General features: G+C 44.0%; 1 protein-coding gene across 11 annotated transcripts in view; it reads left to right on the forward strand.

Moving 5' to 3' along the window:
- The window catches only part of Limch1 (LIM and calponin homology domains 1), a 321480-nt gene extending 316052 nt beyond the window's left edge, over window positions 1-5428 (forward strand). For all 11 annotated transcript variants that reach the window (XM_052735049.1, XM_052735052.1, XM_052735045.1 and 8 more), the window contains one exon: window positions 2540-5428. In XM_052735049.1, coding sequence (XP_052591009.1) covers window positions 2540-2565 — 26 coding nt within the window. In that variant the 3' untranslated portion in view covers window positions 2566-5428. The remainder of the gene's footprint in view (window positions 1-2539) is intronic.
- The last annotated feature ends 18520 nt before the right edge of the window (window positions 5429-23948 follow it).

Genomic DNA, 23948 nt, shown 5'->3' on the forward strand with positions numbered 1-23948 from the left:
TCCCGGTGTGACATTTGCTGCATGCTGCAATTCTAATTTTTTTTCACTTTGTGATTTATTTCCATGCAAAAGACTTTCATTTTAAATAAACATACAAATTCTTTGCCTTTTAAAATTCTGGGCCTTATGTCCTACTCAGGGAAAGCACCGCTTTCTGTTCCAAAGGTATAAACAAGATTAGCTGAAAGTTACCCTAAAGTTTCCTTCAGACTGTAAATGTGTGATTCTCAGGAACGTATTTGGAGATAAAAATTAGGCAGATATTCAGTAAGTTAGCCCATGGCATGAATATTACTTCATAATCATTTTTTTTCTAACTAATATGAAATACTAGCTTTCTCCTGAGCTCCCTGTGAGTTTGAGTCTGCTTCTGGATATATGATTATATTTTAATGTACTTAAGTTCCATGACTGTGTGGTTTTAATTGTTGTAGCTTCATAATATGTTTTAAGATTGACTAATAATAGCCACATACATTCCAGTTTCTTTCTTTTTTTCCCCCGCAAAGCTTTCTTAACTCTTGCCCATGATTTTTTTTTCCAGACAAATGTTTGTATCATTTTAGGCTAATTTTAATTAAATGAACACATGTCAAGGGGAAAGACCAGGGTATATAAGAGTACTTCTCTCTCTCTCTCTCTCTCTCTCTCTCTCTCTCTCTCTCTCTCTCTCTCTCTCCTTGCTGTCTTAAGAAATAAATGTACTCGGGAATGATGTGATGGGGTAGGAATCATTTAGCTGAAGAACTATAAATACACTTGACAGGTTGACTGTATCCCCAGATGTAAGTGGCGTGGGGGAAGGATGGCTGACAGCGATTTTTCTTCTTTTTTAAAATCCTGCTTTGAATTGAGAAGGGAGATGGATTGATGGAAAATATGGCTTACATCAGAGGCATTCCACAAAAGCAAAAATCACTTCATTCTGTGGAATAATGAAACCTGAATATTTAATCCTCTTTTCTCCAAGTAACTAGTCACATTTAAATGAACTTTTTTTCTGTTGGAGGAAAAATGGCATAAAGCATATTCAAATGCAGCCCCTAAAAGCCACGTAGGGAGTTTTTAAGTTCGTATGTAAATGGGAATGAGAGCGCAAAGCCAATTACCCGTCAGGACTCCAGCCATCACATGTTTAACTGGTGCCGATTGCGCCTGGGCATTGGATGGCCGTCTTCGTACATGGCATTCTGTCCCATCATTCACTCTGGTGAAATGCACTTAGCACAAACTCCCCCGGGGCCTTTCCAATGTGAAGTTCGCCTCATCATGACTGGAGTGCCTCAAATGAAGAAGATACCTTGGGAAAGCTTCAACAAGAACTCGAAATTTAACCCTCCCTAGATGGGGTGACCAGGTAGAATACAAGATGCTCAATGAAGTGTTTGAAACTTGAATTTCACAGAGAGCCATGCATTTTTGTTATTGTTTTTGGTTGGTTTGGGGAGGTTTTTGTTTTTTGGGGGGTTTTTTGTTTTGTTTTGTTTTGTTTTTTTATTTGTTTGGTTTTTTTTGGTATGTGTGTTTACAAAATTCAAATGCATATGGGAAGCCAGGGGTGGTGACCTTAGTTGTCATTCTTTAGATGATGTCCACTCTGTGTGTCTGTCTGTCTGTCTGTCTGTGCCTCAAGTTGGCTAGGCTGCCTGGCCAGCAAGCCTCAGGAATCTGCCAGTCTCTGCCTTCCCACTGCTGAAATTGCAAGTGTGTGTCATCATCTTAAACTTACTCACCTGGGTTCTAAGGATCCGACCGTGCTGTGTCCTGTGCCCCATTCTGTATGGGGAAGGGGGGTGGTGGGGGGGAGTGGCCTGGTTTGAGATAGTCAAACTCACAAACAGACTGACCTCCAAGTCACCGTGTAGCCAAGATTCTGATTCTCCTGTTTCCACCTCCCGTGTACTGAGATTCCAGGCATGCACTGGTACACCCAGCTAAACAATAACTTTTCACATTGTATTTCAGATATATAATCATTCTCTCAATATATATTGCATGCTCCAGATTTAGCACAAGTGTGTCCCAAATATCACATGGGATATACTTACACGTTTAAAATGTGTATTTATCTGGAAGTCAGATTTATTAGGTGTTCTGTATTTTACCTGTTCAATCCAGCAGTCTGTTTTTTTAGATCATTTAGATTCCTCCAGTTTCAGTGGGCTGATTCTTTGACCTAAGACCTCAAAAAGAAAAAAAACAACAACAACAAAAAGTTCTTGCTAATGTGTCCCAAAGGACAAACTGGAAAGCTTGATGGGGAGTCTTTTGGTTTAGGGGAAATCCAGAGTCCTTACATCAGGCTTGAAGCATCGGTACCACCTGCACACCTGGCTGTGTGGGGCTGAGCTCACAGCTGTGTTCTAACAAAAACCCATGGGATGCCACATTCCGTGCCCAGAGATGATGCCAAAAGCATTCAGGGGGGGCAAGACTCCGCTTCCTGTGGGAAGAGACTTTGGCAAGGGTGGCTGCTGACTTGAGAGTTTTGAAACATACGGAATGAGACTAACCCAAGTTTCTGTTTTTCTCGCCGCAGGTGCTGGCCAACCTACAACACTGTGATGTGGTTGGGAGCTTCTGGATCACTGAGCATCATTTTTTTAAGGGTGTCCCTTGGCAACTGCTTAATTAAACCCCAAGTTCAGGGGCTTCTCAGCATTCATCTAATTTCTGGGAGATTCTGCTACAAGGTGGTATCTGCTCTTTTGTATTGTAGCACAATGTTTGTGCTTTTTTCTGGTTGGGGGCTGATTTTTTTTTCTGCATTTGCACAGTATATACAAAAGAATATTGCATTGTAATGATCCTGAACAGTTAACGGGGGAAAAAAAAAACGGTTTTAGCATGGGCAGAGAGACTTATGGCTGAAAAGTTGTTTTTCTCTTCTTTGGGAAATAGCAAAAGGGTGCAATAAACCTGTTGTGTTTTAGTATTTCTAGAAATTAAACATGTCATGTTTACAGAATTGAGCTTCAGGAAGTGCAAGACATGCCAACGTAAGACAGGAGCATAAAGTGAATGCATTTCAGAAAAACTCGACACCCCAGAAAGCTCTGACTCTGAACTGTAACTTGTTTTTTAATGCAAAGACACTAGTCTGATAGTATATACTGTACTCCTGAGAACATTTGTGTTACTTACCTTTGGGGGCAGAAATCCTACCAATAAACTATCCCACTGCTAGTATTAGATTTTGTGTACCCTGGAAGTCAAGTCATTAATAGAGGCTGGTCCAGCAAATGAAGAGAGCCCTTTCCAGACTGCTAGACTTCCCCTCTGTGACACTGTCCAAAGGTAGGAAGAAGCAGGAGGGAAACAGACCAGCCGTTGTCTTCAGACTTACTGTAAAATCTGTGAGGAAGGATAGTCTACCCTGCCCGTGTGTCAGTGGTAGCCTTGAGGCGTGGACCGCCTGCTTTCTCCAAGCACCGGGTTAGGGCTTGTTGAGGGCTTGGTGTGAGGATGTGGGTGTTAGGCATCGAGGACAGTCTACCTTTAGGAATGGGCACATCTCATCTTCGCCTGCAAGCTTGCCTTGGGGGCTGACGCCCAGGTATCCAAAGAGAAGCATTAAGTCGATCCTCACAGAGCCCAGATGGCACGGCGGCGTGACAAGCCCGCAGCCTGGTCGGTAAGCGGCCGCAACCAAGGCGGACGGTGCCCTGCCCACTCCCGTGGACCTGTGGGCACCTTCCTTCTCCCACGTCGCCTTCTTTGCTCTCAAGAATTCTGGACCTGACCCGTGGAGTTTAGAAAGGGATGCCTGCGGAGATGTGGTTTATTTCTCTGCCCTATGTGATAAGTTTCAGCTGGACGCGACAGGCATGAAGTGGCTAAAACCAGCATGACTTAGCTCTCCAGGCTGTTTTCCTTAAGACTGGGGAAAGGGGAACTATTTATTCTGCCTTAAAAGGATGGCAACCAAGTAACGACGCTGTTAGGTGAATGTAGACTATGGATACACTCCTAGTAGGCTAATGTAGCATAGAGAGAGAGCAAGTAGATGTTTTTCTGTTATGTAAAGCAATAATTTTTTCTGTGTCTTACGGAGTATGGCTAGCAATTATTTATTTCCAAGCTAGACGGTTCTTTGCATGTGGGTTCTTTATAGGTGCAGGCATCTCCTGGCCGCTGGAGGCATATTGACCACTTTGTCATTTGGACGAGCTGTTATTGGATTGAAATTCACACATCATTTCATTCAAAATTGTGCCTTAGAAAATGCAAAGCTGTTGCACATAGCGATGAATGGCAGATCCAGAACACCGAAGGGAAATGACGTCACTTCCCGGTTCCCATGAGTTCTCTCAAAGGTGTTTGCTGCTTTACAAGAAAAAAATAAATAAATAAAAGATTTTAAAAGACAAATAAAAAAAGGAAAAATTTAAAAAGAAAAAGAAAAGTTTTGAAAATGTACAGATCAAGTCCAATATTTTGATGAAGCACCTGCATGTTTTATTAACTATTTTAATAATGTGGATGTTTACACTTTGCATGATATTAACAGAGTACTTTACGAGAAGCGATGCACAAAACATGTACAATACGGTCATTCATAAGCAACTTTTATAGAATACTTTTTCCGTGCGCGAGGCCATCCATTCTGTCAGGAGCACATGAGTATTGCACATTCTTCTGGTTTCACAAAGCCGTTTTTACATATTTCTTAGTGAGACGCATTGTACATGTACTGAAGCCAGACTGGAGTCAGGAGGAATCAAGCCCCATTCCCAGGCGGAGCATGCTTTCCCGTAATGAACACTAGTCACCAGCCTGGAATAATCTCCAGCATTTTCTAAATTCTAATTGCCAACTGTTTCTATTTCTATTTGATTTATATTTCATTTAGGGCCAGTTACATGGCAGCTTCGGCAGACTAGATCTTGTTGTTCTCCAAGGCAGCATAGAAGACTATGATCTATTTCTCTTCAAATAATCTTTGAGATCCCAGGGAAAAAATGCGCTGTTGTGTGGAGCTATAATGTAAATGTGTTTGTTTATAAACCAGACGGGGCAAGTGAGTGATTTATTGTTCCTGGGGGACTGTAGCTGATTCTCCCCTGCAGACTCCAAATGCTTCCTTCCCAAGAACAAGAACGGTGACTCTGTTTCTCACTAGCAAACTTTCATAACATCTGTCCTTCTTTCTGTGTAGTGTCATTAACATGACCCGTATTCTAGTTACCGTGTACGGCGTAAGATTCAGTGAGCCGAAGTAATCCACCTTTTGATGTGAGTCCATCCAAAAGATGTTCCTGTTCTGGGTGGGCAACATTCTGTATCAATTACACTAGCTTCCATTTACAATATTTATTCTAAAAATGCCTCTGAGAAATAGTTTAAAAAAAATTAAAAATGAAAAGTTGTCTAAAATGCAACAGCTTTTATAGTAAATGTACATTTATAAATAAAATACTCAAATCCACTTGGTATTGCTTTTGTTATTTCTGGGGGGAGTAGGATAATTCTTCTTGGGGAGCAGAGAGTCTCACGGCTCTTGGCTCAGGGCTACCTTGTCAGATGACGGCAGAAATGTGCGTCCAGCTGGGCGGTGGTAGCAGCCGGGCGGTGGTGGCACATGCCTTTAATCCCAGCACTCGGGAGGCAGAGCCAGGCGGGTCTTTGTGAAGTTCGAGGCCAGCCTGGGCTACAGAGCAAGATCCAGGGAAGGTGCAAAGCTACACAGAGAAACCCTGTCTTGAAACACCCCCCCCCCAAAAAAAGAAATGTACGTCCAAGGTCATCTGTTTATGAACAATCAGAGCTACCCGCTGGTTGTAGGGGTTGCTGTGGAATGGCCTCACAAGGGAAGGTTTTAACTTCTTGAAATTAGATACACAGTGACCAGGAGAGATCATTCAGGTGCCTATGGAAGCTTCCAGAAGCAAACAGGTAATGATCAGTGAAACAGCACTAGCCCGTTGAAGTCAATGTGTGCTACCTCTTACCCCCGACTTCCTCAGTGTTCTTCACTCACTGGACACAGTTGCCCTCCTCACTAAGGGCCTTTTCCTCAGTTACCCAGAGATTGGACCAGAGAAGATGCTGAGAGACAGGGACACCCTGCTGATACTCTCCCCTCTTTCTAAAGCTCTGGTGTCCTGTGCCTTGCGCTCAGTCCCACATTTGTAGGGAGTGGTAACCGCAAGCAGATCCCTTGAAACTTTCCAATGCTTTAGGGAGCAACATTCTACTTGTTACCCCTGTTTGCATGGGGTTCTGATTTTTGAAACGTTTGACAGGCAGTTGTTGGGGCCATTACCATGGGAAAGTAAGTGCTTTTCCTTTAGTAGGAGAGTGTCCATAGTTACCAGAGGAACAATACAGTTGCTGGGGCCGGAGGGCTGGCTCCACAGTTAGGAGTGGGTACTGCCCTTGCAGAGAACCCAAGTTCAGTTCCCAGCACCCATGTCAGGCAGCTCAGGGCTGTCTTTAACTCCAGTTCTAGGTGGTCCAGTGCCCTCTTGTGGCCTCTGCAGGCACCTGCACCCTTACGCATGTGCCTACACAGAGGCACACACAGTTAAAAACAAATCTTTAGAAAGTACGATTACCACAATGAAAGCCCTGCCACTAGAATGCATTTCAGAACCAACAAGTATTACTCTGTGAAATCGAGGAAGAATATCATTATTAAAAACATTTTATCTCTGCCATATTGAATTAGCTTTCTTTCCATTCACATTCTTTAGGTTCTAAGGACTAAATTGTTTAACCCTAATCTAGACCACAAGGTCTCCTTCCCCATTCTTTGGTATTACCTGAGGTAGGAGTTAGAAACTAGAATGGTTCGGTAGTTCAAACTTCAATGGAAATGCTAAGTACTGTGCATGAGAACAGCAGCAGACTGAATACGGTTCTGTCTGAAGAAACCGGCAACCTCCAATGTTGTCCATTTGCTTGCCTGTGAAATGCCCAGTTTTTAGAAGTGCCCAATTCAAAACTCCCTCTAACACGGTGCCATCCCAAGTTACAGAACTCAAGAGCCAACAAGATGGCTCACTGGGCAAAAGTACTTGCTGCTGAGACCCATGACTCGAGTTCAGGCCCTGGAGCCCACACGGAAGAACAAAACCAACTCCAATGTATCGTCCTCTGACCTCCACAAAAATGTACCATGGCATGCATACGTGCATGCACATGTGCACACATGCTTACACAAAATAAGTAGATTAAAGGAAGTTTTTCAATCTAAAATTATGGAACTCAAAATGATTATATGTATGTATGTAATTTTATATATTACATAGGTCTGTATACACATACAACTTTCAGGAAATCAGATGGCAAACTATAACTTCTTTTTACTCTATTGGCCGCTACTAATTAGCTGTGATAGGAATAATTAATTTATTGACAAATATCATGCAGATCACCTGCATTTCAGGATGTTCGGGGTCGTGCAGAGAAAGCTAACAGGTTCCCACATCACCAGGTGACAGGGCTGGGACCTTTGGATAGCTTCCTGGAGTGTTGTGTCAGGGATTACTACTGTCGGAGCACTGTGTTTGGGGTCCAGATTAACTGTGCCTCTCCCCTAAACAGTTTCATACTTGATTATAAGTGTCTTCAAGGGACTCAGGAAACAAGACGATTTTTTTCTTTCTTAAATCTGTTTAGCATCATTTTAACAGCTGCACTGTTTCAAGCAGTGTTTTATTTCTAAGATAGCATTTCTGGCATGTTCCAGGATAGCTTTATGTCTCCCCATGTTTTATCAGTGAGAAACTAGGGTCATAAGAGGAGGAAGTGATGTGTCTCAGGTAAGTCCAATGTTTTACAGAATTGTGTATTTCATCAACTTCTGCAATCAAGGTTGGTCAGGATAAATTCCTCTTGAACTGTTCCAGATTCTCAGGATCTGGGACATCACTTGAGACCCAGGAGGAGGACCCCTGAGCATGGCTGGAACTGGTAGAATTTCATCTGTACCCAGGTGAAAGAACCTGGTGTGTGTGTGTGTGGGGGGGGGGTGTCCTCGTGCATGCTCCGGTGCCTGTCTTTTGAGCCAGAGTCTCTTCATGTAGTCTAGGTAGACTAGCCTCACACTTAGGGTCTTTCTGCCTCTGTCTCCTGAGTTCTGGAGTTGAAGATGTGCCTACTCATGGCAAGCACACTTGTGTTTAGTAAATTTACACTAACACATATTCAGATGACTTTTTTTTTTTTTTTGCTTTTTGCTTTTTGGAGACAGGGTTTCTCTGTGTAGCTTTGCGCCTTTCCTGGAACTCACTTGGTAGCCCAGGCTGGCCTCGAACTCACAGAGATCCACCTGGCTCTGCCTCCCGAGTGCTGGGATTAAAGGCATGCACCGCCCGGCTAGTTAGGATTTCTGTTGCTGTGATAAAACACTGCGTCTAAAAACAACTTGGGGAGGAGAGGATTTGTTCCGGTTTACAACTCCATGTCACAGTCCAGCATTGAAGGAAATCAGGAGAAACTAAAGGAAGAAAAAGCAAGGAAATCAAGGCGAGAACCGAAGCAGGGGCCATGGAGGAACGGGACTGGCTTGTTTAACCTGCCCTCTTTGGCCCTCCAGGGCCACCTGCCCGGGGGTGCCACCACCCACCATGGTCAGGGTCCTCCCACATCATTCACTTGTGTGATGTTTTGTTTGTGTTCTGACAAAGCTTGCCTGGAGGTGAGAGCAGGGAGCTAGCCACTCGTTAACCATAGAGGCCGGGCAGTGGTGGCGCACACCTTTAATTCCAGCCCTTGGGAGGCTCACGCCTTTAATCTCAGCACTCGGGAGGTGGAGACAGGATCTCAGGGCCCCTCCCGGTCTGAGGATCTGGAGAGGTAGGAAGTCACTGGTGGCCGCTCCTTTGCTTCTCTGATCTCAGTTCTTACCCCAATATTTGGCTCCTGGTTTTTATTGATAAGACTAATTAGGATCACGCTTCATTCACTAGTTAAGAAATGCCCACAGACTTGCTTACAGGCCAATCTTACGGAGGCATTTTCTCAGTGGAAGGTTCCCTCTTCTCAGATAAGTGCAGGTGTGTGTGAAGTTGACAAAAGCCAACTAGCATACCGCTTGAGACTGAATGTTGTTACTCTGGGGGTGGGAGGGACCCAGCTGTCCTTATGGCAGGCTTCAGCTACTAGATGTTTGCTACATGGAGGCTGGGACACGACAGTGTCAGCCCCAACCAGAACTCCGATCCAGCCTTTCCCAACAAACACCACCTCCAAACCTCCCTCCCCTCTCCATGGGTTTGAAATCATCAGCCCCGAGTTGCCAGCTCCATCTAGCTGGACCTCAGCTTTTTCAATTCAACAGCAGCCAAAGCTAGCAGGACAAGGACTCCGGAAGTCCCCACATTGATCCTTGTGCTCAGTACTCTTGGGCTGGTACAGGAGAAACGAAATGTCATTGTGAGTGGAAGCTAGTGTTTCTTAGCATTCACCAGACAGATGGATGATTGTTTCAACATGCTTTGTGGGTTTAGAACACGTTGGCAGAGAGAGAGATGTCAGAACCAGCCCTTGGAGGCTCCCATGAACACTCAGCTGGCTTTGGAGCCCATGGCTGTAGTCCCGTCTATAGTCAGCTGAGGGCAGGGCTTGAAGCCCAGTCTGGGCACCATGGCAAGCCCCTGGCTGAAAGGGGAAAGGAGAGTCCATCATGCCAAACACTGCACTCACTCTGCACAAATATTGAATCAATTACCATTCACACTCTGATCTGGGAGCATTGGCTGTTCCTCCTGACCATGAACAAATGTGATCATAAGTGACCCTGCTTTTCAACACCAAGAGTCTGGAAGCTTGGTTTGTATGACAGCACTCTAGGAACCAAATGGAAAGTTTGATAACAAAAGAAGGCCTTTCCTGATACGGTCCATGAAAGTTCAACCAAATGGTCTTACTGAATAGTAAAGTAGCTAAGAAGATAATAATAGACAGAATATGGATGGGGGCAAGCATTGCCAAACTAATTATATTTGATGTGGCAAAGAATAAAGGTCAGAGACACCCAGATAAACAACATTTTAGTGTATAATAATCATCATAAATCAGTGCCACACAAGAAATAGTTGATTAATGTCATCTCTTCTACAATAATATCAACTCCACCTGGGTCAATCCTCAAATGCTTTTTAAAAATCAAAATAAGAAAAGAATGAAAGGTCTAAATATAAACACAAACTTTGGAGAAACTTAAGTAAACTCTTAAAACTAATGATATGACAGAAGGTTACTATCAGTAATGTGGAGACATACGTTAAATTTTTGAAAATCTCATAAAAAAAAATATAAATGACCAATAGACCATGAAAAGCAACCCTCAACCTTATTAGTGATCAAAACAAATGCAAGTTCAAATAACAGTTAAGGGGGTAGAGACACGACCCACATTAAGAGCACTGGCTGCTCTTGCAGAGGACCTGGGTTTGGTTCCCAGCATCCATGCAGTGATGTACAACTGTCTGTAACTCCAGTTCCAGAGGATCCAACACTCTCTTCTGGCTTCTGAAGGCACCAGGCATGCAAGGGGTGAACAGACATACATGCAGATAAAACACACATGTAAAAATATTTTTAAACAGTTAAGACAGAATCTCCCCAAACAGGGAACCAGTTTACTATATTAAGAACTTACAGATTGTAAAATGAAACAGAAAACGAAAGTGGCAAAGAAACAAGATACTTGTTGCACATACAATTAGCAAAGATTTAGAATAAAAAACATATCAAGAATTCTAATGTATCAATGAGACATAAAGAAACTTAAAATATCCATTAAAAGCAAAAACCATTAATAGAAAATATGAATCATGGCCAGGTGGTGGTGGTGCACACCTTTAATCTCAGCACTTGGGAGGCAGAGGCAGGTGGATCTCTGTGAGTTCGAGGCCAGCCTGGTCTAAAGAGTGAGTTCCAAGATAGCTAAGGTTACACAAGAGAATCCCTGTCTCAAAAAACAAACCAAAAAATTTAAAAAAATAAGAAAGAAAATATGAATCACAACACACACACACACACACACACACACACACACACACACACACACACGCCGAGTTACTAGAAAGGAAATGCAAATTACAATCAGTAGACGTGTCACAGTATTTTTTACTGGTGCTGGGCATTGAACCCCTGGCCCTGAGCATGGTGGGCAATCCCACCACTACTGAGTCACAATGCCAACCACAGTGCCATTTTATACCCGTCCGACTGGGGAAAACTCAAGGCTTTGATGGAGCCAGATGTGAGTGAGGAATAAAAGTCAGGAACCCACTGCTGATAAGAGTGTTTATCGGCAGCCAGTCATGGCAGTGCACACCTTCAATCCCAGCACCGGAGAAGCAGAGGCAGGTGATTCTCTGTGAGCTTGAGGTCACAGAGAGCGTTCTAGGCCAGCCAGGGCTACATATTGAGACCCTGTCCAAAACAAAAAATTATTGGCGATTAATATAATGGCATTGATTGACACAAAAGTTTTACTTCTAGAATCATGCCTAAGCCTCACTTGAGAGAAGCTTAAGAAGGGAGTCACGTGTGGTCCAGGACACATGTTCAATAATGTTCCCACAGCACACTCTACTTGCTTATAATTACGAGGGAAAATTATGAAAAGCGAGTGAAGAACAGATCACACATTGATATGTAATGTGATACACAATACCATCGACTTGACACCCAGAGACAACAACAGAACCAAGCACTGTAGCCTCCACAGACATGCATCACGGCCTGAAGTGAAAGAAGAACACAGAACTCGGGACTTGGGACAGGAGGAGGGGACGCTACTGAGGACACTGTGAGGGACTGTGACTTCGTCGCTCTTTTGTTTTTTTCCCATTTACTTTATTAGGAGTTCTTTCAGAGACCAGCTAACACGGGGTGATGTCGAGGCCAACACAGGCTGCGTAAAACCCTGTCCCCAAATAAATTAGATAAAATAATATAGAATACCAATAGTGTTCTTAAGAAGATAATGCATTTTAAATAGGGTACATTTCTAGTTTATAAGAAAATGTTGGCCATCCATATTAGGATTGCTGTCTATTACTAAATGTGTATGTGTATGTTAAAAAGATATAATAATAGAATTACTTGCCCGGTATTTACATTTTTTTACATTTTAATTTTATGTGTATGGGTATTTGCCTGTATGTACGTCTGATACCACATGGTGGTGGATGATGCAAATCAAACCACAGGTCCTCTGGAAGAACAGCCAGGGCTCATAACCACTGAGCCATCCCTCCAGCTCCAGGACTTACATTTTTCTCAGTATGTAAAAAACAAAAACAAAACAAAACTCAGTTCCTCTCCACGTTGCAGGACAGGATTGCCAGACTAGGTCTTCTGAGGGAGAGTGCCCCCTGGTTAAATCCTCGTATTCGGCGCTGGGAATCCCAAGAGTTCAGAACCATGCTCGGAACACTGTCAAATAAATATGTACCGACTTAAAAAGGAAGAAAGCAGAGCCAAGCCAACCCCAGCACTTGCAGCAGTGGCTGCTGGTTGGTGGGGCTGTGGCTGGCGTACTACTCTAGCTGCACACTTTAGTGTTTACCCATCCTGGCTCTCTACCGGTCTAGTGGTGTGCAAGAATAGAACTATTGTAAAAATGAAGAAGTGTCTGTCATCTATATCCATGCAGATGGGAAAGTCTGTTGGAGCTGGTTAGATGATCAGATTCTGCAATGAAATGTAGCAGAGGCCTGAAGGAGGCAGCGTTTATCTGAGCACTGGGTCCTGGCAGAGTCCAGCTGTCCCTTTGGCCATGGGGCTGCTCTCAGAGGCCTGGGAGCTCTCCAGCTGCTGTCCCTTAATGTAGGCAGAGTTTCGTCCCCCGGGGGCAGAACAGAACTGCATCTTACCCTGAACTTGGAACTGACGCCACAGCCTCATCTCATCTGCATTTAACATGGGCAGCATCCACCCGGGCCTTCGAAGTGGCTCAGAAGAAATGCTTCATCTCGACGTTCATATCAGGAAGCTAGAGCCTCAGGATGTTCCATAAGGTGGAAAAGGGGATCCAGTTAAAGGTGCACAGAGTGTACCCTCCACCCTCAGAAAGACGACAAGTACGATGAATCAGTAGCATCTTTAGATCAGATATGCTATTCTGGAAAGAATCACCTTCGGGCCTTTTTCTCCTCCTTTCTATTACTTTTTAAAGGGGGTTTCAAGCTTTCCTTAATGGATTTCATTGTGGCGTAGCATCCTAGAGGCATCTAATAACACAGACTGACAAAGGGCAAGTAGATAATTGACTTACAGAAAGCCCGGTGATTTGACAGGGAGTCGAGAAGCGTTTCCCAGTGTGCATTATGATGTGTTCTCTGAAACGCTGTTCAGGAAGAGGATTTCATGGCCAACATGTGTCCAAACATGGCGTGTTCTTTTTCCTGGGGCTATATAAGGCATATTAAAAGATGGAGTGGTGTGTGCAAATTTGCTCAATCCATGTTTTCCTAATGCTATCTCATCAAGAAACTCTATTCCAGATTTTTTTTTCTCAACATCTAGTATTTGGATTCCACAGGCTGTGCTTTGGAAATGATTAGACATTTAACACATTCGAAAAAAAATCACTCTGAATCTTTGGCAATGTGCACTCATGTTTTGAAATTCTTAGGTCATTTTAAATTCTGAATTCCCAGCTATAAAGATTATCAACAATAAAACCAGTTTGGAAACTTTTCTCTGAAACGAAGCAGGTAGGAATGGGAGGCTCCTGCGGGGTGGAGAGGGGCCAAAGGAGTATGGCTGGAATGCATTAGACCTCTTGATTCAAGCCCATGAGCGCCCAAGAACTGTCCAAGAGGGTGTAGTGCTTGTCATAAGCAACAAGATAAAGCTGTTCTTATCTAATGATAACTAATAACTCCATAGTTTATTTGGTTAAAAATAAAAGTAAGTCAGAAACTATCTTTTGCTTTTGGGAACCATTCATTAAAACGTTTAGCAATTTGAACAAAAACATGACAGTTCCTAACCTTGTGCCCTCGGTCTTCATCCTCTGATGCAGAGTTTCAGGGTTTGTGAACTCTGCTTTGGACCACTGTGCGATTCTCCGTCCTGAGTTACAGGAGCATATGAGTAACATGGAGGCTCTGCTGAGCATCTTGAAATCGACTTTGCTCTGATGTTTGTCAGAACAAGGCCCCAGTAAGAGCACTGAGATCCTAAAAGCTTTGAAGTTACTATTGTGCCATCCATTGCCTATTGTTGAAAAAAAAAAAAAAAGTACAAAACCCAGGACTCTTGAATTCACTGTCTCGGTGACTGTGTATGGCGGGTCCCTGGTGCGCCTCCCATCACCCATCCCACAGCGGCCATGTTGTTAGGTGGGATTAGCAGCCCCACTTGGCTCTAGGGCCAGGCTCTGATTGCAACAATCCATCAAAATAGCCTTGCTCCTTTGCCATCCTTATTGATCTGAGAGACTAGGATTGAAGTCAGTGACTTAAGCCTTTTGTTAGAGCTGAGGGAAGTTTCCCCTTTTTCCCTAGATGAGGAAGACGCTTGTGTATCTGCTTGTGCTGCGCCTCGGGGGCTGCTGAAGATGTGGTGATGGAGAAAAGAGTCCTCTGAGACATTCCTGGGCCCCAGCTCTAAATCCACATGTGGAGATTCCTAAAACCTTCAGATTCCTTTAGTGTTTCTTTCAATGTTGGCTGCTTTTCCTGCGACTTGCCAGGAAAAGCTTCCTGTATGAAGCAGAAGTCAGTGTGTGTCTCAGACACAAAAACACAGTAGAATGACCATAGCTGCTTCTGCTTCTACCTTCAGTGGTGCCTAGATTTGGGCTTTGGAACTGATACATGATTAAGTTCAAATCTTAATAGGTTCCGCAGTTTTCTCCTAGTGGTCGTCCTGCCTTTGATACTGTTGGTTCATAGTTTATTCTCCCCTACCCTCTTAGCAGAGGGCTTCTGACTTTTCTGTTAGGGAGCAGTAAAAACGGGGGGTGGGGGAGAGTGTGGTAACTCTTCTCAAGTCAACACAGTTACTTTCACCCATAAAACCTCTGGCCAGTTGTTTTGGTTCACAGGTAAGGCAGCTCCTCTGGTTATAAAGGAGCCCAGGTGACAGCGAGGCCCCGCCTTCCTCGGGCTGACTGTATAACGGGGAAAGGGTTTTGTCCTAGGACAGTTTTGTTGAAAGCTGAAATGCAGAGTGAACAGACAAACACAGGGTCAGTTTTGCTCAAATCCAAATCCGTGGCTCCTCTCTTTATTAGTTACCTTTCTCGTTGTGACCAAAGGCCGGGCAAGAAGCAACTTGGGTCTGCGGTATAGGACGGGACTCGGGCTGCCTGCGTGCGCCTTCAGTGCGGACCTGGCGCCTCTTTTGTGAGACAGCCGCTGAGGAGAACCCAGGGCTCACCTTGGACCGTGAGAAACCCAAGCCAGGAGTCAATCCTGGGAACAAAGATCGTATTAATTAGAAGGTGGTGGGGTCCGATGGCAGTGGTGCAGTTTAAGATGAAAAGGTATCAACCATCTCGTAAACCCATGAAAGCCGGCTGTGAGCGTCAGGGTTGGTCAGTGAGGCAGGCCGGAGTCTGATGTGATGGGCAGCCCATCATAAAACAGACACAGCCGCAAAGATGAGAAAACAGGAGGATGAAGATGCCGTGGTGCAGTCCAGTCACAGACAGGAAGTATCTACTAAAGAGGAACCTGTTCCTTCCTCCAGAATTACTACAGACCAAGAATACATTCTCAGTTAGTGTGGTCTGATTCCATCACAGCCTGCTGACCCTACGGTTTTCTCTAGTCCTTCACCTCCCCTTCCCCATCCCTTTATTGGACATAAAGTAGCTGGTGGGGATGCAGAACGTATTGTACCTTTAAAAAAAAACACAAATGGCTTTGATTGGCATCAAATGAAGATGATACAGGGAAAGTACTGGTTCTGAAAAATGCCTCCTTTCTCCATTAGTGGCATGCTCATTCAGATCGGAGCTTCATATTCCAGTAAGTTATTTTGTTTTAACAACAACAACAACAACAAAACCCAACAACATAAAACTCTTTACAGATCTTGTTCAATTGGAGAATTTTAATGTTTTTCATTTATCATTGTAAAACCAAAGACGACAATTTTATAGCTTTTGTACTGTTCCACACAAGGCAATCTGTCTTTAAGTAGGGTTAAATTACTCCGGGGGCGGGGAAAGAAACGGTGAATCCTAGGTAGTTTTCCCTTCATGTCAAGCGTCCTGTGGTTTAAATAAACTTCTCATTTAAGATTTTTAAAAGAAGAGATACATTTTGTCCTGGCAGGGAAGGCCTGGTATCAGAAGCACGAGGGAACTGGTCACATTGTGTCCACACCACCGAGGACAAAATAGACCCCAAGGGGGACCATGGTATAAAACAGCAAGTCCGGCAAGTACTGGCTTCCGGCCAGGCTCCACCTTCTAAAGCAATGGTTCTCAACCTGGGGATCATGATCTCTTAGGGGTTGAATGACCCTTTCACAGGGGTTGTCTAAGATCATCAGAAAACACAGATATTTACATTACAGTTCATAACAATAGCAAAATTACAGTCATGAAGAGCAATGAAGGTAATTTTGTGGTTGGGGGTATCACCACAACATGAGGGACTGTATTAAAGGGTCACAGCATTAGGAAAGTTGAGAACCACTGTCCCGAAGGCTTCCAAACCTCCCAAGCCACCATCACTAGCTGAGGACCAAGGGTTCAAACACAAGAGCCTATGGGGGGACATTTCACATTCAAATCACAAGGCCCTCACACGTGGAACACAGGACTCCTTTGGTCTTCTACAACCCCTATCAGTTCTTCAGCTGACCTTCTTAAGGTGGGGGGCAGACTTCTATGGGAAAAGATTTGAATGTTTAGTAATAGTAAAGTCAGAAGGCCTCTCTAGATTCGCTTCCACTGTGCCCTTTGGAAATTATGCCAGTCTTCCCGAGCCAAGCCACAGGGCAAGCCTCTGACGGACAATAGTTGAGCCAAAGCCCCGGAACAGTAAATTGTGCATAAGAGGACACATGAGTACTTCACACAGGGGAAGTCCTGCTATTTATTTCCAAGCCAAGGTGATTCCCATCAGCAGCCTGAGCTGGAGTGGGTAGGCTAAAGGGCATGGTTGGCAAGAAAGTAAAAGGCTATGTCTACTCGGGGACTAACCCCATTTGACTGTCCTAAGCACATCTGGCTTCTCGAGTGTGCTTTTACTGCAGATGATTATGAATGTTCCAAGTGGGCTCACTGCGGCCACCTGACTTAAGGACTGTGAGGCACTTTGGAAATCCAATTTCAAGAGAGAAGATTGGTTTGAGAAATAGTGAACACGGAGAACTCTTCCCTGGGAGGAGCAGCCGTGTGTCAAAGTTTCCCTCATTATCTTATGGCAGGTAGAAAAGAACAAATTAAGACATTTAACTGCCTAAAATTTGAGCTCCAATTGCATTTAACACCGTAAATCTTGTTACCAGAGCCCTGAGCTTACCTTCCCCTTGTGTGAGGTCTGCTACGTCTCAGCAAATAGCATTTCTTAAAGCTGGAGTCTGAATCTGGGCTAAGTGGATAATCACTGGTCCATGTTCTCTACTGGATACGAGAAGGTCCTTTAAGACTCAAAGATTTTTTTGATAGTAGATTTTTTAAATCTCTGTGAGAGGGGGCTGGAGAGATGGCTCAGCAGTTAAGAGCCCTAACAGCTCTTCCAGAGGACCCGGGTTCAATTCCCAGCACCTACTACATACTACTGTCTGTAACTCCAATTCCAGGGGATCTGGCACCTTCACAGGCATACATACAGGGAAAACACCAATGCACATAAAATAAAAACAAATAAATCTAAAAAATAAAATAAAATCTCTGTGAGAAGACCTTAAAATCACCTTCTTGCCTGGCTGCCATTGCTAAGCCCAGCATGCTTCAAATTAATAGCAATTATATGACTTACGAGTCCTGTGGTTTAATATATGAGGCCGTTCAAACTCTGGGATTAGCCTTTCGAATTGGCTCCCATAATGAAAGAACCATTAAGAGCTGAGTGGTGTTCCAAGAACTCTTCAAAAATAAAATAAAATAAAATAAAATAAATCAAAGGGGGGAAACAGTGGCTCCCTTCCCTTTGGCCAGTCACAAATATTTTAATCAAATTTTGATGAGACGATGATGGTTGTACTATCTTTCCATCCTACATGCTAAATTAACAAGACCGTCTCATTTCCTCCTTTGAAGGCCCACTGAGATGAGTTTCTACTAATTCGACATAAAGCAAGATGTGGACATCTCAAAAGTCTTGCGTGGTGCCTGGAGTCAGCATTTTCTCAAGTGGGCGCTAGGCTGGGGCACGGTTCAAAGGATTTGTGAAAGAACTCCGCCATAATGTTCAATCAGCTAGCAAAAATGAATCTCAGTAGTCCTAACACATTCATGAAAGCATTTTAAACTTTCTAACAATGTTTTTTAAATCCTTATTTGCGTGTCTTTAGAGAGAACATGTCTCGAATGTTGAGTACAGGTGGTTCATATTTGTCTCCAAAGCGAGAGTGATGAACGGAGCAATCGGGGAGCAATGGATGATCTCAGCGCAGCCTAGCACACAATTACTCACTCGCTTCCCACACTTCGTGTGTCTAAAAGACTTGGAAGTAAAGCTGCAGCTTCAACTTTTTTGTTATTCTGAATAGTCTTACATCCATCGGCTTGGAATTTTGACCCACTTGCTAGAAATATGAAGGGTCAGGAAAGAGGAAAGTGATTCGTTTTTCTGTTCGGGGTTTGAATATCTGGACATTAATCATCATTTTGCTTTTTAAAATTCCAGGTAATAGTAAACCAGCACAATTACCAAAAATATAATGCTTCCTTAGTCCAGTGCTCAGAAAAGCAGCATACCACCCAGCAACCATCTACTTGCTACAGGTCGCAGGGGGTCAGATGCACAGCCCTCGGGGAAGCCCAATGATTGCCACAACATTCCTCAGATTCATGGGAGACAAAGACCCAGGGCCAGAGTTTGGATTTTCTCTAAGATGAGCTGATCTCCAGACATCTGAGATCCAGGTCTAAACTTCAAATGTGTCTATGGTCACGCCACCTTGAGTGTGCCAGATCTCAGCTACACTCCAAACTTATCCTTGAGATATGCCCTGTTTTGAGATATTAATGGCTATGAGACTAGGTAAATTAGGTCTTCTCCAAATTTGTATGGCAAAGTCCTAACTCCCAGAACCTCAGAAGGTGGTCTTCTTTGGAAATGGGGTTGTTTTGGATCTAAACAAGAGGATGAGTGTGGGGAGGTGTATGCTTCATGGGAGTCGTCTTTGAAGAGTACATGCAGCACGTGGTGATGCACTGACTGAGATCAGCTAGAGGAGGGTGGGTTTGAAGGAAGGAGAGCTTTTAAGATAGATTTTAGATGGGCTGAAATTTGAATCCACAGGAGACATCCAGTAAGCATGTAGGCAGACAGGTAAGGCGTGTGGTTGAGGAAAGTCTGGGCTAGAGACATAGATTTACAAGTCCTCGTCAGGTAGAACTGGAACAGGGTGACTGTGGTGAGTGAGAGGAAGAGAGAGCCCGGAGCAGACAACTCAGGACCTCCAGTAAAGACAGGGCAAGCATGGGCGAGGGCGTTTTCAAGGAGACTGAGAAAGTGGAGCCAAAGCGGTATCAGGAGAGTTCAGCTCTGAATCACACAATCTCAGGCAGATCGGCAGTCAGACCTCCAAAGACACGGGAGCGAACAAAGTGGGTGATGCCACAGTGGCAGCATAAGCCCCAGGCCTATTGGCTTTGCACCAGAACACAGCTCCCTTGCACTCAGCTGCTGCAGGACTCCCTGCCTCCTAGGCGGTGGTGGTTCAAGGGGCCAGATAGGGTAGAGGCCAGCAACCATGACAGTAGTGTGAGAGAATATCAGGGCTTACATCCTCTGCTTCAGCACCGAGGCCACACTTGTCACTTACCCTTCAAGGTTTTAGGCAGAAATGGATTTTAAACTGAGTACAGGGTTACCAAATATCAAAGTCCTTTTATACATCCAGAAAGAAGGGGATGGATAGATAGATAGATAGATAGATAGATAGATAGATAGATACATACATACATACATACATACATACATACATAGATACATACATATATATATATCATTCATACATACATAGATACATATACATAGATAGATGATAGACACATAGATAGATACATATATACATACATATATACATCATACATACATAGATGCATAAACATAGATGGATAGATGGATAGATAGATACATAGATACATAGATAGCGATAGATGATAGACACAAGATAGATTCATCCATATATAATTATGCATATACACATAGATGCATAGATACATAGATGGATACATAGACACATAGATAGATTCATCCATATATAATTATACATATACACATAGATGCACAGATACATAGATGGATACATAGACACATAGATACATACATAGATACATAGATAGATACAAAGATACATAGGTACACATAGACACATAGATACATAGAACTGAACATAATGATCAGATAAGGTAAGAGACCAAAAAAGTGCCTCTTGGCTGCATTAACAAAATTCTCTAACTCTTAAGCAGATTGTACTGGTGGATCCTTAAAAAACACAGTGGAGTAGTGTCCCTAAGTATCATTCTGAAATAATCCCTGAAGGCTCTTCTGGCCCTAAAGGCCTTGGCTTCTACTGGGCAGATCTTCTAGCCTCTCTGACACCCACAAAAAGCCTGAGCCAGCCATAAGGTGTCTTCCATCACACACAAGCCAACTTGGATGAGCGGGCGGCCAGCCTGGCTGACTTTGCCTTTTCCGACAGTCTAAAGTATGAATCAATTGAGCTGTGTGGAGGCTCCAGTCTAAGCCAGAACCTTTAATTGCATTTTCTTCTCCCATGACAAGTAATTAGAAATGACTGTTTCCTACCAGTCTAAATTACAAGATGATTATTTCCCTTTTCCAGTCACTAGCTGCTTGGCACTGCAAGACTCTGGTATTATCTTTTTTAAGTATACTGATGATTGGGGAAAGCAGCCAATAAGAAGCAATTTTCCAGCTTTTGGAACAATTTTGGTCATAAAGAAGGGGAAGGGTGGGGAAGGTTCCATGGAGACCCCACATATATAGATGTTTCACAAGGTTGTCTTGGAAATATGGGGAAGTCATGTCACAAACCTACTTTTTTTAACTAGCTCCCCACAAGGGAGCTAGTTTAAACAATAATTATTATTATAAAGTTAGTATTAAATAATATAAAATAATAATTTTAGTATTAGCATTAAAAATATGAAACAAATAAAGGCAAAAAAACCCACCCCACACTGAACAAGACTACTGGCCACCTGACAGGATGGGAAGGCCAATCACTATCAATTAGAGAGTTCAACCGTGCCCTTCACCAAGGAGGAAGAATTCTAATCTTCAGTAAATGCAAAGAAAAGAAGCCTGGGGGAAGAGTTGGTGTGTAAACATCATGTGATCCTACAGATACCATATCCCCCAATGACAGGGGAAAAAAATCAGTATTGTAAAAGGAAATTTACAGCCCTATACATGCATGTGATCTCCTCTCCACCTCTGTGCATGCATGTGTGTCTGTCTGTCCGTCTTTCTGTCTGTCTGTCTGTTTTAAAATAAGTAATTAATACACTCTTCAGGGCCACTCCTCAGAAGGACAATTCTTCATTGTTGCAATTAAGGATTCATACTGTTAAGAAGACAATGTTTCCTTCTGTGTCCATTATATCTCAAAGTAAGAAAGTTGAGCTAAAAGCTTCCAATTCCAATAGTTTTGATTACTCCCCTACAATAAGTCTTCAAATATGGTGTGGGTGCATGATCGTGGCAGACACTGGTACAGGAATCCAAGTTTGGAAAGATGAGAGAGAGGTCCACATGGCCAAAGTGGCTGATGTCCCTGGGCCCGTGGATGGGTGGGTTTAGCATCAGGAGCAGCAGCCCGAGAGAGGGGCTTACAAAGGACCATTGCTAGGTTTGGGGGTGGTGTGTTGAGGGAGTAGGTATTGAAGACTCTATCCACAGGGTGGTGGTGCTGGCGGGTTACAAAACCTTCAAGAGGTGAAGCCTCATGGGATTAAGAAGGTCATAGGGCATCACCCTGAAAACAGATTAATGTTATCTCCCAGGGGGGCACAGCTCCTGTGAGACTAGACGTGTTCTGGAGCTGAGAGAGCTCAGGCTTTAAGAGCGTCCACTGGTCTTGCTGGATCCCAGCACCCACACCAGCAGCTCACAACCTGTAACTCCAGTTCCTCTTCTGATCTCCACATTCTCCTGCAGACAGGTGGTGCACATAAACTCGTGCAGGCCTACACATACAAGGACAGAAGTAAGTACATCTTTTCTAATGAGTCCTGACAGAAGAGGCTGGCTCCTTCCCGCAACCATCCTCATGTCTGTGGAGCCAACATCACATGCTCCCACCAGCGTGATACCATATCCTCATGTCCACCACTGTGACACCATATCCTCATGTCCACCTCTGTGACACCATATCCTCATGTCCACCTCTGTGATACCATATCCTCATGTCCACCTCTGTGATACCATATCCTCATGTCCACCTCTGTGATATCATCCTCATGTCCACCTCTGTGATACCATCCTCATGTCCACCTCTGTGATACCATATCCTCATGTCCACCACTGTGACACCATATCCTCATGTCCACCACTGTGACACCATATCCTCATGTCCACACTGTGACACCATCCTCATGTCCACCTCTGTGATACCATATCCTCATGTCCACCACTGTGATACCATATCCTCATGTCCACACTGTGACACCATATCCTCATGTCCACCACTGTGACACCATATCCTCATGTCCACACTGTGACACCATATCCTCATGTCCACACTGCGACACCATCCTCATGTCCACCACTGTGACACCATATCCTCATGTCCACCACTGTGACACCATATCCTCATGTCCACCACTGTGACACCATATCCTCATGTCCACACTGTGATACCATATCCTCATGTCCACCACTGTGACACCATATCCTCATGTCCACCTCTGTGATACCATATCCTCATGTCCACCACTGTGACACCATATCCTCATGTTCACCTCTGTGATACCATATCCTCATGTCCACCACTGTGACACCATATCCTCATGTCCACCACTGTGACACCATATCCTCATGTCCACACTGTGACACCATATCCTCATGTCCACCACTGTGACACCATATCCTCATGTCCACACTGTGACACCATATCCTCATGTCCACACTGTGACACCATCCTCATGTCCACCACTGTGACACCATATCCTCATTTCCACCACTGTGACGCCATCCTCATGTCCACCTCTGTGACACCATATCCTCATGTCCACCTCTGTGATATCATCCTCATGTCCACCTCTGTGATACCATATCCTCATTTCCACCACTGTGACACCATATCCTCATGTCCACCTCTGTGATACCATATCCTCATGTCCACACTGTGACACCATATCCTCATGTCCACACTGTGATACCATCCTCATGTCCACCACTGTGATACCATATCCTCATGTCCACCACTGTGACACCATCCTCATGTCCACCACTGTGACACCATATCCTCATGTCCACACTGTGATACCATCCTCCATATCCACCACTGTGACACCATCCTCATGTCCACCTCTGTGACACCATATCCTCATGTCCACCACTGTGACACCATATCCTCATGTCCACCACTGTGACACCATATCCTCATGTCCACCACTGTGACACCATATCCTCATGTCCACCACTGTGATACCATATCCTCATGTCCACCACTGTGATACCATATCCTCATGTCCACACTGTGATACCATCCTCCATTTCCACCACTGTGACACCATATCCTCATGTCCACCACTGAGACACCATATCCTCATGTCCACCACTGAGACACCATATCCTCATGTCCACCACTGTGACACC

The sequence above is a fragment of the Peromyscus californicus genome, unplaced genomic scaffold, assembly GCF_007827085.1.
Source record: "Peromyscus californicus insignis strain IS unplaced genomic scaffold, ASM782708v3 Scaffold_13__1_contigs__length_99412109, whole genome shotgun sequence".
NCBI classification, from domain to species: Eukaryota; Metazoa; Chordata; class Mammalia; order Rodentia; family Cricetidae; genus Peromyscus; species Peromyscus californicus.